General features: G+C 31.4%; 1 protein-coding gene across 1 annotated transcript in view; it reads right to left on the bottom strand.

Annotated features, from left to right (window-relative positions):
• LOC148309258 (protein grainyhead-like) overlaps nt 1-18,131 on the bottom strand; it is a 117,761-nt gene that overhangs the window by 79,079 nt on the left and 20,551 nt on the right. Inside the window, exons 3-4 of the mRNA XM_088260425.1 lie at nt 11,334-11,475; nt 9,606-9,923 (exon numbers count right to left, since the gene is read on the bottom strand). Of these exons, the coding sequence (XP_088116551.1) occupies nt 9,606-9,923; nt 11,334-11,475 (460 nt within the window). The remainder of the gene's footprint in view (nt 1-9,605; nt 9,924-11,333; nt 11,476-18,131) is intronic.

Here is an 18,131-nt window from a genome sequence, read left to right on the forward strand (position 1 = left end):
AAAGAAATATAAATGCACCAATGGTAATAAAATAATGATTTATTTCAGATAAAGCTATTTTATATTATTATCACTGTGAATTTTAGTTTTATTTTCAATTTATTATTATTTAGAGCTTGGTTTTAAAAATAAATTGATTTTTCTTTTTTACATACCCAAAATATATTGATTTATTTAAAACATTGAACATGAGTGTTATTTTTATCATATAAAAATATATTGAGAAATATCACCCTAACCAATGTATTCAATGTTTTTAATGTAAAAAAAATATTTACTTCAAACATCTTATTTTTTTGCTTTTCATAAGATTCGTACATCTGGGGTAGCTTTTTCATGCTTGAATACCCCCGGAAATGCAACTCTAAGCTTTTCTCAATGTCCCAACGCTATTCTCGTTTTTGTCTCGTATTTTACCTACTTTTCCTAATGCATTTATATTTTCATAAAACGGTCCTTCAATTACTTCATCTGTTATCCATAAAATTCCACTTTTAGATCCAAAAGTAGCTTACAATGATTCATCTTACTTTTATATAATTAACGATTGAACTAACATCGCATCATTACGATATGGAGCACTATGCACCTCTTGGGTGCGTAAAGATGCCGGAAGAAAAATGTAGTCTATGTCAAAAGTTACTTCCAATATGTGTATAGAGCCGGAATAGATATTTGATCAATCGTTTGCAATATTTTTTTGACAGTTACATATTTTAAACATTTTATTAGTTTGACACCTTATTAAATTCCTGACCTTCATTATGCAAGAATTTTCATGAATATTTAAAATATTTTTTCTACAATTATTGTTATGGCGAATTTATTATACAATAATATCATGTATATAATAATCTAAGAAAAAAGTTAGGTTTTGCTATTTCAGTTTAAAAGCTCATTATACCGGTCAATTTATATGATTGCACGGCTAAAAAATAATTATAAAAAAATAATGGAATAACAATAATCGGTTCGAATGAAAAGGCTAAGTGACTAAACTACTAAGGTGACCGAAGGATATAAAAAATCTGCGTGAAAAATCACAAGTTTTTAGGGCGATTTATATTCATATCAGTTTTTTTGTGGTCTCAAGTATCATGTACATTATATTTTATACATTTTTTTTTAATCTACTCGTTTGGAAGCCGAGTTTGTTATTTGTAGGTGCAAATAAATTAACGAGCCGCTCACGTTGGTTTTATTACTTCCCAAATATAATAAACGATGTCAGTAGGTACGTACTTTTTCGATCATTTTGTGACCGGTAAGACATGGGAGGGACGCCGTAGAGTATCAAGGACAACGCATGCGCCTTGGTGGCAATTTATTATCTACAAAAAAAGTTTTAATACGTTTGTGATGAAAAACTATGCGCTTCGCTCGTTTCATGGCTTATATAAGGGTCTTTTATTTATTAAATCTACTTAGATATAAAAAAAAGCTGCGGCGTAGTTTAATATTTTGAACTCGTGAGATTTGCATATAGTACAAACATATCCATATACTTATATAGTAATGGTTGTGTAACAAAAAAAAACACATTTTTAATTTCGACAATAAACGTGTGTTTGAACTTTGAATATAAAAAAATAAAACACTTATATTATACCACTTAAGACAAAAGTGGTAGGTATTATACAAATGTTTGATTTTTATGTTTAAATTAATATTTTATTCCACAAAGTTAATGTCAAATCAATAAATAATATAATTGTGAATACTTTTATAAAAGTAAGTTAAATCAATTTATTTATTTCAATTTGTTTTCGAATAGTTAGTGATAAACAAGTGTTTTCACTCAAATTTAAAAATACTACAAAAAACACAATTTTTCAATCACTTTTATTTAAGTCCTATTATACGGAAAAGGAATTTCTCTTTTTAAGTCTGTCATCACAATAATTATATTTTTCTCAAATTACCAACGAAAATAATATTGTTTGAAAGTTACCATTTTTTACCCAATATAATTTTGAGTACGTAAATTATAATTACGTATTTATAATACCATTAAACTAACATTTTGATGTATTTATTTTCGGTTTGATAAAATAAATTAGCAAAAATCGTAAAAAAAGAGTTGAATATTCTATAGTAATAATCAATAATAATAGTATGTAGTGGCACCCGAGCTTCTACTCATTGCCGCAAGATGGCGCTAGTGTTAACGTTTTTCACCTATCGTAACCATGAGGGTCATGAGTCGGAAATAAAGCATTTATGATAAGTAATAGATACTTATGTACGATATTTAGCGCCATGGTGAAAAAGGAAGTCGTTATTACAATTTTTGTATAAAAATAATTAATTTTTATAAATGTGGAAGGAAATTATACCGAATAAATTAAATCGATAAAATGTGTAAACCGACCTACTAATTAGCTCTTTTCTATTTATTACACACGGGTACCCATAAAATGTCAGTTTGGCATAGTTTTTACGAAAATTGCCATATAATAATATTATTAAATTCAAATCTTTCGATTCGTGTTACTAACATATTATATGTACTGTGGTTTTAATTAGATATTAATATTTTTAATGATGATTTAATTTTACCAATAAACAAGCTTCCGAAAAATACACTTTCTTTACAGATAAAAACCGAGGCCTATATGTAATTTAGAGGCTGGTTTACAGCTGGGAAATAAAAGGTTAGGAAGAAAAATATGAAATAAATATCACTAAACCCAGACCCACTGAACACAGAATCTTTTAATTGCATTTGGCGGGAATCGAACCCGTGACGTCATTATAAACATCACTAAATCACCATCAATTAATATTATCAAAAAGACTTACCTGATAGTCGTACTTATCGCTCACTCCTTTCAAGAACTTCATAAATCAAAAAACTTGATTTTTTAAGAGAACGTTTTTAAGTATAAAAATATAATAAGTACAACGTATTAAAAATAAATATCAAGCCTCTCATTGAACTTTTTACTGTGCAACAGATCTTTTTAAGTAAAACCTGATGGTTTTTTCTCCATTTGAAAAACATTTAGTTTATTTAAAAAAAAAAACAATACCTTTTCTTCAAAATGCAAAAACAGCACTTTGCCCTTTGGCGGGTAAATATTAAATAAAAAATATGCCGCTTTTACTGGGATATAGAACATTTTCTTGGCACTCCGAAAACATGCACAACTGAAAACTGACGATTTTTGATTTATGACGTTCTTGAAAGGAGTGAGCGATATGATATATAGGTACTTTGTATATTGTATTCTTTGTCCATTTAAGTAAATGTTTCTCTTGAAAGGTAAGGTGTGCAAATTGCAAATACATGTAACATTGAAGTATAAAGTGTTAATAGATGTAGCATTGGAGTTGTACGCGGAATATAAATATGTATACAGTCGTTACTATATCTAGTATCTAAGCAAAATGTACGGACAAGCTACAGGAGGCGGTCGCAAACTTCTATACAAGATTCGTTTCCAGATAATACAATTAATAACGCTGGTAACAGATCGATATACAATGTACAGCTAAGTCCCTTAAAATTACATTCAAGAAAGGTATCTCAAAATCTATACAACTCCGTTAGAAAATGAAGTTTTTTTAATGTATTTGTGGTTTAAACCAAAGCATAGGATAAAGCTTCTTATTTTTTAATGTTTTTCAAATAAAAATTCTTGAGTTTTTAAATCATATTTTTTAAATCGTATTTTCATATGGTGTACGGAGTGCGTGGAAGTTTTTGGTAGGGGAAGGGTAATTAACTATGAGTAATTCAATGTTTTAGAATTTAGTACATCAACCCTGATGATGACAAGGTACTTGTCGAAACCTGTTGGATAAAGTGTACCAATAAAAAAGTGGTTAATACAAAGTTGTTTTATTTTATAAAGTTTAAAAGCTCTGAAATTCTATTCTGAAATTTTGTGATATACCTAGTCATAGATTATGAATGAAACACTTGTTTTTTTATCACTTAAGTATTATAATTTTACGACTAATTTCGGAAACTATACCAGGTAGATGCCTCCATCTACGGGTTTGAATATACACTAATAATAATAATAATGAAATCCTTATCCGCACCCCAATGGTGCATAGGGCACTGCGTCATATAAACGCAGTGTTATCTTGATCGTTTACATATGAAGGAAAGGTGATCAGCCCTCCGCTTCAGGCACCAGTCCAGGGTAGTATTGAATAAATATTACAGTGAAAAAATCACTTATATTTATTTTACCCCCCTTGGGAATCGAACCCGGGACCTCTAGAACGGTAGCCGAGCGTGCTGACCATTACACTACGGAGGCGGACAAAATGAATATACACTAGTGTTTTATTTACAATTTATTCATGTCTTGCCGCAAAGTGAATGCCGAAACAATAAATAATATATAATCATAGTTTAAGATGACTATACGATTGATCAAACTTTGCATTGATCGTAGATCAATATTTTAATTGGGTTGATACTGCTAAGAATAAAGCCTGACGATTATGCATAGTATAAATTCGTGATAGCGCTATATAAAACTGTAGTTCATAAAGAAGCTATGTGATGATATTTGAATATTTCAAGGATTCACCATTTTGCCTCAATATTATTTTGTTTTTGTTTTTCATTCTTATTTAAAAATATACCCACGATTCTGAAATCAGAAGCACCAATACAAAAAGCTAACTTAAAATGAACTTATTTGAGATAAATCTTTGTATGCTAGTGTTATAATTTTATTCTTTTTGTATAGATTGCAAAACACATATTATATCGAGCAAGAATCTGAACCTTGAAAAGTCTCCACTACAAGCAGTCAATACTATGTTATTTCCATAATTCATCACACGCCACGTGTTGTAACCCAAGACGTGCCGGTATGAATTAGAAAAAAGAAACATTACATAAAAAGTGATCGTATTTTATAGAGATAAACATTTATTAAAATACAATCCTGTTTTTGTACCGAATATTTTCGTATATGCAATTTAAATGCTAAAAATATACTGTGTTACCAAATGGAAAAAAAAATTATGTATTGGTTCAAGGTATATGTATATGTACATTTATATGATAGTATGTACTATCTTAAAATATACATGTTGTTTCTGGGTGCCAATTTAGTATGCACATTTATCAACCCCTCTTACGTAGGTAACTATTTAAACATGAAAAAGTTTGAAAAAAAATATCCGGAATATTCGGTCTACGTTATCCGGGTTTTGTACAAAAAAATTGTCTTTCATTTTTTTTGGTTGCAACTAAATACATAGAATATTATTTTAATTTTGAATAGTCGATTTCTAGCGAGTAGGGAGGGGCAGTCGATATATTCACGCATCCCAATTTCGATGTCATTTTGATATTAAAAAATACAAAAATTACAATATTATTAATCCTAGACTTTTGCGTACGCATTTAGTTTTTCTACATTTAAGGAATCAAATAATTTTCCGTATTCTTATCGCAAAAATTATTACAAATAAAAATCATGTATCATACAAACGAAAACCTGGAATCACAAAAATAATTCAATAGATTTTAAACGTAAATCTGTCTTGTTATCTAATTAGTTTTTGTCAACAACCATGATACTGGTCAAAATGGTGTTCATTTGACATAATTTAAAAGTTGGTACATAAGGAAAATGTTATCAAATTGAAACCTTTTTCCGGGTTTTCAAATTCGTGAAATAATAATAATATGTTCTGTAAAAAAACTCATTTTGAGAAAATTTTATGGGAAATGTCCTCGAAATGCGATATAATTATAATTTGATTATACCATAATTTGGCGGCGATTTATATAAAACTGTATAAAAAAAAACATAGAAATTAATATCTTTAATGCTTCGTTTTATAATTATTATGCGTGTACATGGAAAAACAGAAATAAATAAATAAGACTGTAATCATTTAGAGAGAAAAAATACACCAGTTCATTCAATTACCAAGAAAAAAAAAGTCTAAATAATATTAGATAAACATAAGTAAATAATGAACAATTATTTATTACGATAGTCGAGTTAACGTAAACGTAACCTAAAGCTCACGTTACTTGCCACAAAATGTTGTACCTACTTCATAAAATTAATTACACAGTGTACAATTTCTGATTTTGTAAAATAATATATTAATTCACTTTGATGTTCACATTTGGCATTTAAAAAAATTATACGATTATCGATCTTATCAATTATTTCATATTGATGATACAATCACTTTCAAAAGACCTTTTTAGATATTTATTAATGTTATGATTGAGTGAGTATGCCTACGTGTGATGTAATGTATTAGTAAAAGTTATTTTATTAATGAAGGAAATATGTGCATGAAATTTAAAATAATAATTTTGTTTTGAGATACGGGAATGTGATACGATTGATATTCTTAAATTTAAAAAAGCTTCTTACTCTAAATTAGATGACTGATATCAATATAAACCATAGAAATGCAGATCTCTTGTAAAATAAACGTATTTGTAAAGAATCTGTCACAATCACGATTGTTCGTCTTGATGTTTGAAAATAAACAATACGTTTTTGGTAGCATTGAATGTCAATTTAAAAAAAGTTATGTCACGAGTACGTGTGGGTATTGATCTAATATTATTTAAAATATATGTATGTTCGTGTATGTCTGATCTGTCCGTCTATGTGTCCGTGATTCATGCTAATCCCACGAGCATCGGGTCCTATAAATCCGCCTTTTGTCTTTCCCTTTAAAAATGAGAGGCGTCGTATGATAAAACTCCTTTAATCTGCGTTCCCCAAACCCACCCAGATGCACTATCCCACACCTGGGTACGAACCGATGTGCGCGAATCGTAAAATAGCCGAGCCGGGGATCGAACCCCCGCACGTCACCAAGGCCATTGATACAATTGATGCACGTATAAATCTCCGTCCCACGACTTCAAAGAACACGAAAATCGGAAATAAGAAAACACGGTTGCGATTTCTGGACGTGTTGTGAGGGGGAGGCTTTATAATTCATCACCGCTTAATAATACAAAGTGTTAACAGCAAAAGAACACCCACGCCGGTGTATTTTCACTCTAAAATAATATGTCTGCTGCCTACTTTAGATTGATTGCAATTATTATCAGTATTTAAATAATTTTCTTTACATTTCACGCAATATCAATATTATATTACCACTATTAAAAGTGTCTTAACTTGATATGAAACATCTATGGTTATTTTTATGAAAGATGATGGAAGTCTGAGCATCCCAGGGTTTACGATCTGGTCACTTGGTGGCACCATAGTCAGCCAAACTTCCAAAGTCATAAGCCCTGTGATCCTCAGACTTCCGTCTTCTTTCATATAAAACGTACGACAAATGTTTCATATCAAGTTGAGACACCTATAATATTGACATATCATCCGTAGGGTGAATAATCCAGTGTCTAATATAATAAATAATATTTTTATTTTTATATTTCACGTTTCACTCAAAATTATAACTTTTCATCAAATCCAATTTATTGCGTTTAACATATAATAGAATCCCTACATTCAATAACGGCTCAAGTAAACAGATTTACAGAGAGAATCGAATGAAAATTAAATCAAAAGTATAAATGAATACGAGAACATATTTTTATTTATTGATAACGCGTTTAAATTTAAAAATTATTTTATTTTCATAATATTGACATGAAAAAGGTAATTTTAATATTGTATTTTTTGTCGTTGTTAATATTTTATGTAAGGACAAACGATGGATCCATGTAATTATAATTAGTTTTTATTCCAATTGACTTCATTCTATCGTAATTTATTATTACTCATGCCAATGGTAACGATTTATAAACGGGAAATATATACTTTAAAATTGATATAAATAAAAACACAGATAACATTTAGTTTTTCAATTTCATTACCATGTTCAAAACGTCGAGGAGAGAGCATTAATAGTTATTTAGAACCAAGTATTTCTAGTCGTTCCAAGTAGATTGCAGTAGAAATCTGGTAAGCTAGATTATCACGTCAGTGAGTAAGGTGGCTGGTTCCTATCCGCCCATCGATCTGTGGGCGGCCTGTTCTAATATCTACTATCAGATTTATGTCTTCAGATGCCGTGGAGCTGGAGCGAGTTACTGAACTCATCATTCACGAGACACAGGGCGTTACCACGAGCCGATAGGACCTACATAGATCCCCGCCCACATCGAATCAGTAATCGACTAAGGCAAAATAAAATGTACCAATGTTTCAATTTATCTCACAAATTTAATCTGAGCCATACGTATTTTATGTACAGCAACAGCATAAAAGTATTGAAACGATATAAAAACACCGGCAAATAATTAAAAGCATTTATCTTTATAGTTAAAGAAAACATATAAAATAACTTTTGAAATGAATGAAATATTTGCTAATATTAAGAGGTTTAATAATTAAACACTAGTTCATTTATGGAACCTTTATTGTATTTGAATAATTATTAATAACTATTATTGTAAATTAAAATAACGTTTTGTTTGTATAATAACAATTATTATATAAACAAAACGCTAGTTTAATCTTGTAAATAACTTTTTCTATTTTAGTTTATAACTTTAAAATAACTGCAATTTAATCAACTTGTCACTCTATTGAAATTCAAAGAAATTTAAAAAATAAAGCTAAAGTTAACATTATTTTACAATAATGTTTTAAAAAGCTCTATAAACGTATTATTAGAAATGTGCCAAAAATGTCACGTAAATAAGGAAGATCATTGAAATGAATATAAAGTAGAATGTGTCCAATGAATTTACTGTTATTTCCTAGATTCAGATGTAGTGCTAATATCAGAATCGCAATAATGTAACGAAAATCACTTCATCATAGTCATTGGCGTGACAGTTGGAATTCCCACATATTATATTGAATAAATGATATAAACTTTACTGTGTCTATAAGACAACTCTATTGTATCTAAGACGTCTCAATTTTGGCATTCCTAAAGCTGAATTATGTGACAATGATATTTGGAAAAGAATGCTTTAATCGGAATATGCTAAAAATATAGCCTGAATATTTTTGGCCGTTCCCATTTATTTTTATAATAAGGATATCGTAACTGTTATTGGTATAATAAATAAGTTATATAGTTTAGTGACATTCGTATCGAGTTAGGCATTTTTATCGCTCAGCCTTACACCAATATAGTGATAGAATAATGTAAGATATTAAGTATACTGGTTTAACAAGATCGTATTGTGACTGTAACGCCTGCGAGGCATTATTGGTTAATTTGAAAATTACCCGTGTTCAATAATACAATGGACACTAAAATGTAATTTTTCATTTATATTTACCTCCCTGTGAGTTTACTAACGAGCACGAACAATGGTAGCAGTACAGGTTGTTCATAAAAAACTCGGATAGATTTTAGATAATATCACACCGTTTAACCCGAAGTCTATGAGATTTTATCGGTTGTTGTTTTTGTATATTATCGAACTTTTCTATCACCTCATTGTTGAGAAAAAATAAACCTACGTAAATGTATACTTTAGTAATACGAGAATGCTCGATGTCTTATATTGAAAATTACAGGTTTTATTGAATTTTCGGGTATTTGTAATAAACTAGGAGTGTGGGGCGGGATGTGACACTGCGGGAAGAGAGTTATTAGTGAGGAGTCGGACTAACCTGATGAGTGGCAGGCTGGTCCCGAGGAGTGACTGCGTCGGCTCCGATGCCCGAGTCGGGGCTGGGAAGGTCCACCGTGAGGCCGGCCCCCGTGATGACGCCCTTGCCGTGGTACGGGGGCCTCGCGTAGCGCTCCGCCCCCGCCTCGCCCTCGTACTGCCGCTGGTACGTCTCGCCGAAGTACTCGCGGTAGTAGGGCTCCGCGAAGCCCGCGGGGGCGGCGGCCCGCGTGTACTGCGCCTGGTACTGCTCGGCGTAGGGCGCGGGGCTGGCGGCTCCCGACCCGGCCGCGAACATCTGGGTGGCGTACATCTCGTCCTGCAAAAGCCAGTCGCTGCAGGGGCGCGCTTGGGGCGGAGCACCCCGCCCCACGGTAGGCCCGGGCCAAAAGTTAGCCACGATCGCAGCCGCACTAACTCTCGGCCCCTAACTATTTAGGGGCGCCTTCTGCAGCATCTATGCTCTAGATCTCCTCGACAAACCCACCCCGAGTCTATTCCTACTTCCCTGTCTCGTGATTCTGAATCGTCTCGGAGGTGTGATCGAGGAAAGGCGGTTAGTCCTATCGGATGAGAGTCACTACACTTGCTCGTGAAAATTAACTGATTATCTTCGAGTCCTCATTATTGGGAAATCGAATCACAAACCGAGCTTGTCACAACCGATCGCAATAAGATATCGATAAGTGTATAAAATGATCGATAGTAATCGTTATGCCAAGAACACGCGCAATAACGAACTACTCGAATGTGCAACAAGTAGGTACAGTATATATGAGCAATGTCAAAGTGATGAATAATTCATTGTTTATGTTTCGATCGGTTTTGCGGAACGGACGTTGCTTTTATGGAAACGTAATCTCTCGAGCGATATTCCAATCGTTTGTGTCCAGATACGGAATAACGAAAAACGATAGTCGCCTTTATTATGTATTCGCAGTCACACTTCCAACCGAGAGATTTCGATCTGTCGGTACGTTTTGTCAATGTTCGGTTTGAATTCTCTTTCGAAAAACTGGACTTCGTCCTGACTGGACATAAATCCTGGCTGTCACGACACTTGGCGGTGACAGTTTCTGAAAAACTTAAATTATTCAGCCGAGAGCGGACGACAGAGTGGAATCCGAGTTTTGTATAAATATTTTCGTAACACCCTGTAAAATACGAAGTGTCAAAATAAAGTCACCACGAAAATTTCTACTCAAACGGATTTTTGGAAATCCCACTGCCTTCACTAATGCGGATGTAAAATGTGTGTAATCGATGGAAACAGTTTCACAATATTTTCGCCTAAGGGTTTCTGAACTGATAATTGCGGTGTTGCAATCAGTAATTTCACTGAGTACACTCGAAGTCACAAAATCCAAATGAAGTAAAAATTGCAACACAAAAATGCACAGCACTAATAATCCGTTCAATTGTCGTGTACAAAATATTATAATCCAGCAGTGACGGGTGGCACTAGTGTTAAGGGTAGTGTCGTAGAACTATTTAATAATATTAAATATAACACATACGTATTTTTTTAATGTCAAACTTTTCCAATAAAACAACGTTCGCAAATACTATCGAAACACAACGGAGTAAAAATATAATAAATTAGACTTATTTATAAAGTTACGGAAGAAATAGACAGTATCGTGTTGGGCAAGTAACGTGAGCTACGCGTGCGTCCGCGTCGGCGGCTGCGCTACAACTAAGTACTGGAAAGAGGTGACAATGCGCGTACCTTGCTCCTCGGGGGCGCCACGGGCGACAGGTCGGGCGGCACCGCGACCTTTCTGCTCAGGTCCTCCGGCTCGCGCTTCACCAGCCCTGCGTGGAGCAGGCCTTGCAGCTCGGCGCCGAGCTCCGCCCCCTGCGCGCGCAACCTGAAACGGAACCACCTCATTGGTCAGCGGATCTCCACACCGAAACGCCGTAACTTCCAATCTCGCCGGAATCCATAATCCGCCTTGAAACATCGCATCAGATGTGTCAGTTTTCTCAGCGTTACAGTATTCCTGAAAATGTGTTTGTTTTTATTTCGGAGTGGGGGTCATTATAATAATCGTACAGCTACTTCGTAATGACAAACAGTAGGAAAGGTGCTTGCGAACAGGTAAAATAGTGTAACTGGGAATTTTTATTGATACCGAACAACTACTCTTTACTTTGTAATGCTACACTTATTCGATCCTCAACATTTTATTTTATTTATATGTTTTAACTCGTTTGTGAGTGATTTTTATTCTTACAAACAAAATACAGGGTGATAATAATAAAAAGTATATTAGAGAAAACAAAGAAAAAAACAGTAAAAACAATTTAACTAAAATTAATAAAAATATGTAATAAATGTTCATATTCAAATAAATCACATTAAAATGTGGTCCTTCGAGTTTTTTTTTATTTGCGAGAGATTTTGTCTCTTACAAATAAAATACAAAGAGGATATAGAAGGAAAAAGAGAAAGGGAAAAAAACAATAACAATAATTAAACTGAATTTAATGAAAATATTTATAAAATTATTCGATCTACATCAATCAAATCATGAAAATGTTGTCTCTTCGTTTTTTTATTTATTTTTCTTATTATTTATTTATTTATAAGCTCTCACTCATGTGCGAATGATTTTGACTCTTACAAACAAAATAAATTGAAATAGTAAAAAAAAGTTATAGGAGGAAATTAAGAAAGGAAAAAAAACTTAAATTAAGGAAAACACAATAAATCAAATTATTCCATCTACGTTAATTAAATCATATTAAAATGTGATCCTTGACGTTTTATCTATAATCATTTATCGTTTCCATTAATCACACATTGATCACATTTTATCTCATTTTATTAAGCCAACAACTTTGAATTTTCAATATCGTGGATCTAAATTCACGTTTTTTTTTAATATTGCTACGCAACAATAATAGAGTAATTATTTTTATGGGCAAATCTAGGCACGATTTCATAGTAGGGAACACCGTAAAAATATGAAAGATGGCATTAAAATATAAAATAATAATTTATTATTACACACAAATTACAATAATCTTTGTATAGTATAAAAATGGGATAGGTAAAACATTTTAAAATAACATGTGTGTAGATATCATATAAGGCTTAATTACACATAGGTAAATCTATTATTAAATGTATGCTTAGTTATCTACCTTTTATCTACCGTGTCTATTTTTTAAATACGTATTAGATATAGAAAAACGAAAAAGTGAATATTTTTATTCACTAAAAATAAATGACTTATTTTTTAACTGACGCATAAGTCCATTTTGCGGAAACAAAGTTAATCCAAAAATGTAAAAAAAATATCGTAATTTTGACATTTTCATTTTCATATTTAATTTATTTTTTACTTAACACGCAAAAAGCAGTAGGTAGGTCCGTATCTTCTTTCTATATTGCGTAATAATTTTAAATATTCATTTGTTCCTATTTTGTTTTTATGCATTAAAATGATGACACATATCGCTCACTCCTTTCAAGAACGTCATAAATCAAAAAACTTGATTTTTCATGAGAACGTTTTTAAAGTTTTAAAATATAATGCAATATATTAAAAATAAATATCAAGCCACTTACTGAACTTTTTACTGTGCAATACACCTTTTAGGTAAAACCTGAAGGTTTTTTTCTCTATTTGAAAAATATATAGTATATTTTGAAAAAATAATTAAACAATACCTTTTCTTCAAAATGCAAAAACAACACTTTCTGCCCTGTAGCGGGTAAATATTGAGTAAAAAATATGCCTCTTTTGCTGGAATATAGTGCATTTTCTGGGCATTCCGAAAACATGCACAACTGAAAATTGTCAATTTTTGATTTATGACGTTCTTGAAAGGAGTGAGCGATATGTATATGTAAGTATTTCATTCAAATGTTCATATGAAATAATTTAAAAAATGCGAAGATATTTATTTACAACATTTTGAGTGTGTCCAAATACTTGTTCACAAATCTTGATTATCTCTAATTAAAGGAGTTATTTTTCATATTATTATATTCTTTTCATCTCACCAATAGATGTCTCTAGAGAAGTTCTAGTGATTCTAGAACAATGTTTCAAAATTGGTTTTCATATATATATATATATATATATATATATATATATATATATATATATATATATATATATATATATATATATATATATATATATATATATATATATATATATATATAGAACTTCCATGAATTTGAGTAGTGTGGTTGTCAATAATGGGTAGAATTTGTGAATGTTACACGTGTGTTAAGTGATCACTTAAACCAGCGTATGACTGTCGTCAGCTCCGTAAATGCCCAGACTTCATATTATATACATATTCTTCTTCATCTTTGATGAGATTTCAAAAAAGAATATGATATTTATTATTTTCACATCGTTTTAAAATCGAGTTTCAATTTTATTTAAAAAATTATCAGAAAGCTCTGCTTGGTCAGTGGCGCCAAAAATGCGGTTTAATAACGAACTACTGAGTTCTATCTTCAATAAGTAACAAGATATAGCAAATAGAAATTCAGACACAAAATCAATTTCAGATTTATATTATAATCATTATTCTTTTGAAGTGTTTTGGAGAGCTTTTGACCTTAAAATAATTTATTTATACTGTATAATTCTTAAAATCACCTAGAACTTGAATATAATTTGAAACGTATAATTATAATGTACTTTATTATAAATATTGAAGCGATATTTAATATTGAAGGCAATCACTTTTAAAAAAAGTGGTTATTTGAGTCACCGTGATTACAAAAATTAGGTACAGATAGGTACAGATGTGTGATAGATGACCGAATGATGAAATGAGGAAATAATGCAAGGCTGAGATAAGAATTATTAAAATAAGGAGGTGTGTTGAGATAATTTTGACGTTAGGACTTGTGGAACGAATGATTGAGAAAAAAAAAACAGTAAAACAATTTTTTTTGAGTAAGTACCTACCTACATATTTTATCGATTGCATATTTTGCAGATTATTTTGTCCGTGTCTATAGTATAGTGGTTAGCGCACTAGACTACCATGCTTGAGGTCTCGTGTTCGATTTCCAAGAGGTTCAAAATGAATATTAGTGATTTTTCAGTCTGATATTTATTTAATATGACCCTGGACTGGTACCTGAAGTGGAAGGCTGATTACATTTCCTTCTTGTATTAAACGACGAAGATAACACTGCTTCTATACGATCCAGTGAGCCCTTTGCACCATCGGGTGCGAATAAGGGTAGGAATTAAATATTTTATTTATTTTCATTTATTGATTTGGCAAGCACTTGGTGGATATTAATCCATCCATTTTAAATTGTAATTTTACTAGGCAATTGTCACTATTTCTAAAAATCTATTGATACATGTTTTGGTGCATTCCGCATAATGTCCTTATGTCTATGTTCACACTGATAGAAAGAAATAAATAAATAAAAAATAAGAAACAGCTTCTAGCCCCTCTTCATCCTCCAGCGTCACAATGATACGACTCTAAAATTTATACTTAGCTTTGTATACAGCGTTTGAAAGCGGTATTTACCAAGTGAAATCTATTTTTTTTAACAATTATAAATTTGAACATATATATTAAAAAAAGACAGTTATGATTATCTAAAAAGAGTGCACAATCAGGTAGGTACTTGTCAGTATTAAAATAAGATGTAGGAGATTCACGTCTCTAAGCTTTTAGGTCACCACGCAGACTTTAAGGTTGTGGGCCGGAAACAGCTTTTACAAAATTAATTACATATTCAAAATAATATCAAATTTAAGTAGCTACGTACCTGCGTTGATTAACACGTTAAGATAAAGAGATAGTGATGTGTCTACTGGGTACTTACGTATTTATTATGTGAAGTGTAAAAATTATGCAGTTTTTTGTCTAGTTACGTTTTCACCAGGCTGACAGCTCTTTGAGTGTCTATTTACATGTAGACTTATCATTCGGAATCTGTAGAAAGGCGGTGCGGTGCTACTCTTAGTTTTCAATAAAAGGAGTCGAAGAAACCCGTTAATTACTGGTCAATCCATGACCACTACTACCTTACCCATCCGGTAGTCAAAATAAGTAATGTGTAGCGCGCCTAAACACGGACATAAAAAACGAAATAATAACCTACATAAATGTGTGACCAATTGGAATGTATAATCATTCACACGTGAATACATTCATAAATACACGCATGTATATCTCTGTTAAATACAGGTGGTTCTTATACGTAATCTTGAATTATAGCCAAAACATAAATATTATTTTTGCTTTTAAAGATCAGAAACACATTCATCATACACGAATAACTAATTATGCAGTTTTTTTAATATTAAAAGTATTTTTATACTACCTGTCATGAAGTATAAAAATAACCGTCATGCATAAAAACAAAGCATTAAAATATATTTTCATGAATGTTTTTCGCAGATACTTTATGGCACATTTTATAAACTTTATAAAATTAAACAACTTGGGTTTAACCACTTTTTTTTATTATTGCTACACTTTGACCTACCGGTTTTGACAAGAGCCTTGTCATCATCAGGGTTTATTAAATTCTAAAACATTTTTAACATTTAGGATTTTTTACGGAGTGTGTGAAAGTTTTTGGTAAGAAAATGTAATTCATTATGAGTATTTTAATGTTTTTAATGTTTTCGAATTTAATAAACCCTGATAATGACAAGGTTCTTATCGAAACCGGTAGGTTAAAGTGTACTAATAATAAAAAAGTGGTTTAAACAAAGTTGTTTAATTTTATAAAGTTTATTAAAATATATATATTTAAACAGTAACTCGAAAAGCTTCTATTTTAAGGGCTTGTCTTGTGAAAGTGGAAAAGAAAAAGAAAAAAGGGACGAAAATAATGAAATATACATGCAACGCTCAAACCAGCGAAAATTTGTTGTTAAAATTTATTTTAAACCTATGTGTAGATATGACGTATGGAGTCGGTAAAAGAAGGATGAAAAAAGACTGAATGCAGTTGAAATGCAATCTCTCAGACGAATGCGTGGCAAAACGATATATAATAGATGTTCTAACGGTGAAATAAGGAAAAAATGCAGGGCTGAGATAAACACTATCGATAAAATCAATGAAGGTGTGTTGAGATGGTTTGGACATTTGGATCGAATGAGTGAAGATAGAACGGTAAAACGAATTTATGAGGTGAATGTAGCTGGAAATAGGAGCAAAGGAAGTCCGAGGAAAACTTGTAATGATTAAATATTTCAAATACTTTATAGTGGGCAAGTCAGGAGTCGGAATAATCGTAGGGTATGTATAAAGAGATGCAATAATGCAGAAGAGGCGAAAATTGTTTGAAAAGACAGATTGGTGTGGCATTCTATTATCTCTGCCAACCCCTGCAGGGAGCGGCTGCTGGTTAGTTAAATTTATTTTACAATTTACTGGAATTAATACGCAAATGCTGTTTCGCAGGCTAAGGTCGTCGGATATTGCGAGATTTATTATGTATTAAATTTATACACTAAAAATGATATCCATCAAAAATTGGCACAAAATATACGATCTATAAATCACTAATTTTTCATCGTGTTTTTTCGCCATAATTTCGCCATTATCTCTAGAGCTATATATTTCGTGACACCCTGTATGGAAGTGGAATGGATGATAACGCGTACTTCCTTATAAGTAAAGACCCGATTAAATTTATGGCGCTTAATTTGTTTTCCATCGCGCTAACCGGAATGCCGAGCAAGTTATTGGCTAGAATGTTAGACGTATATAGAATCATCGAGAAGAACAAATGAATGAAGCTAGAGAAACTTTAAAATTTCTGAACTGGCGTACTTACATCCATGACGATAATAAATACTATTAAATTACGATATTATTCCATACTCTTTTTAATATAATTACAATCTCATTAATATAATTACAATAGTTTTATTTATATTTTAATTAATTTTCTAGATTTTTTTTTTAACATCTCATCAAAGATGAAGAAGAATATGGAGGTCTGGGCATTTACGGGGCTGACGACCATATTCTTCTTCATCTTTGATGAGATGTTAAAAAATAATATGAAAATAACTCCTGTAATTGGAGATAATCCAGATTTTGTGAACAAGTATTTGGACACACTAAAAATGTTGTAATTTTCTAGACATTTCTAATTTACAATCTAAAAATTAATAACGCAGTTCTCTCCAATAAGGAGACTAAGCTTTTGTGCTTGGAGAGGGACTTACATTTATTGTTTATTGTTAATGTTTTGTGAATAGAATTTTTTATAATAAATTTTATTGTGCTTTTTTTTCTTCTTTTTTCTTAGATTAACTTTGATGTATTTAATATTTTTTTTTATCATTTTCGTGTCTTTTTTATTTCTGTAGGAAGGTTATTGAAGCACTTGGTTCCCACATATTAACTCTATAATATAATATAATATAGAGTTAATGTGTGTAAAAGTAAACGTTATTCTCATGATGATTAGTTAGTTAGTTTTCTATTTTCATTAATTGATTCGGCAGTCACTTTATGGCAATATCTATCCATTTTTAAATTTAAGTTTTTCTTATAT

This window comes from Brachycentrus maculatus, unplaced genomic scaffold, assembly GCF_059751285.1.
Source record: "Brachycentrus maculatus isolate JH-2025_06_01 unplaced genomic scaffold, ASM5975128v1 h1tg000135l, whole genome shotgun sequence".
Classification (NCBI taxonomy): domain Eukaryota; kingdom Metazoa; phylum Arthropoda; class Insecta; order Trichoptera; family Brachycentridae; genus Brachycentrus; species Brachycentrus maculatus.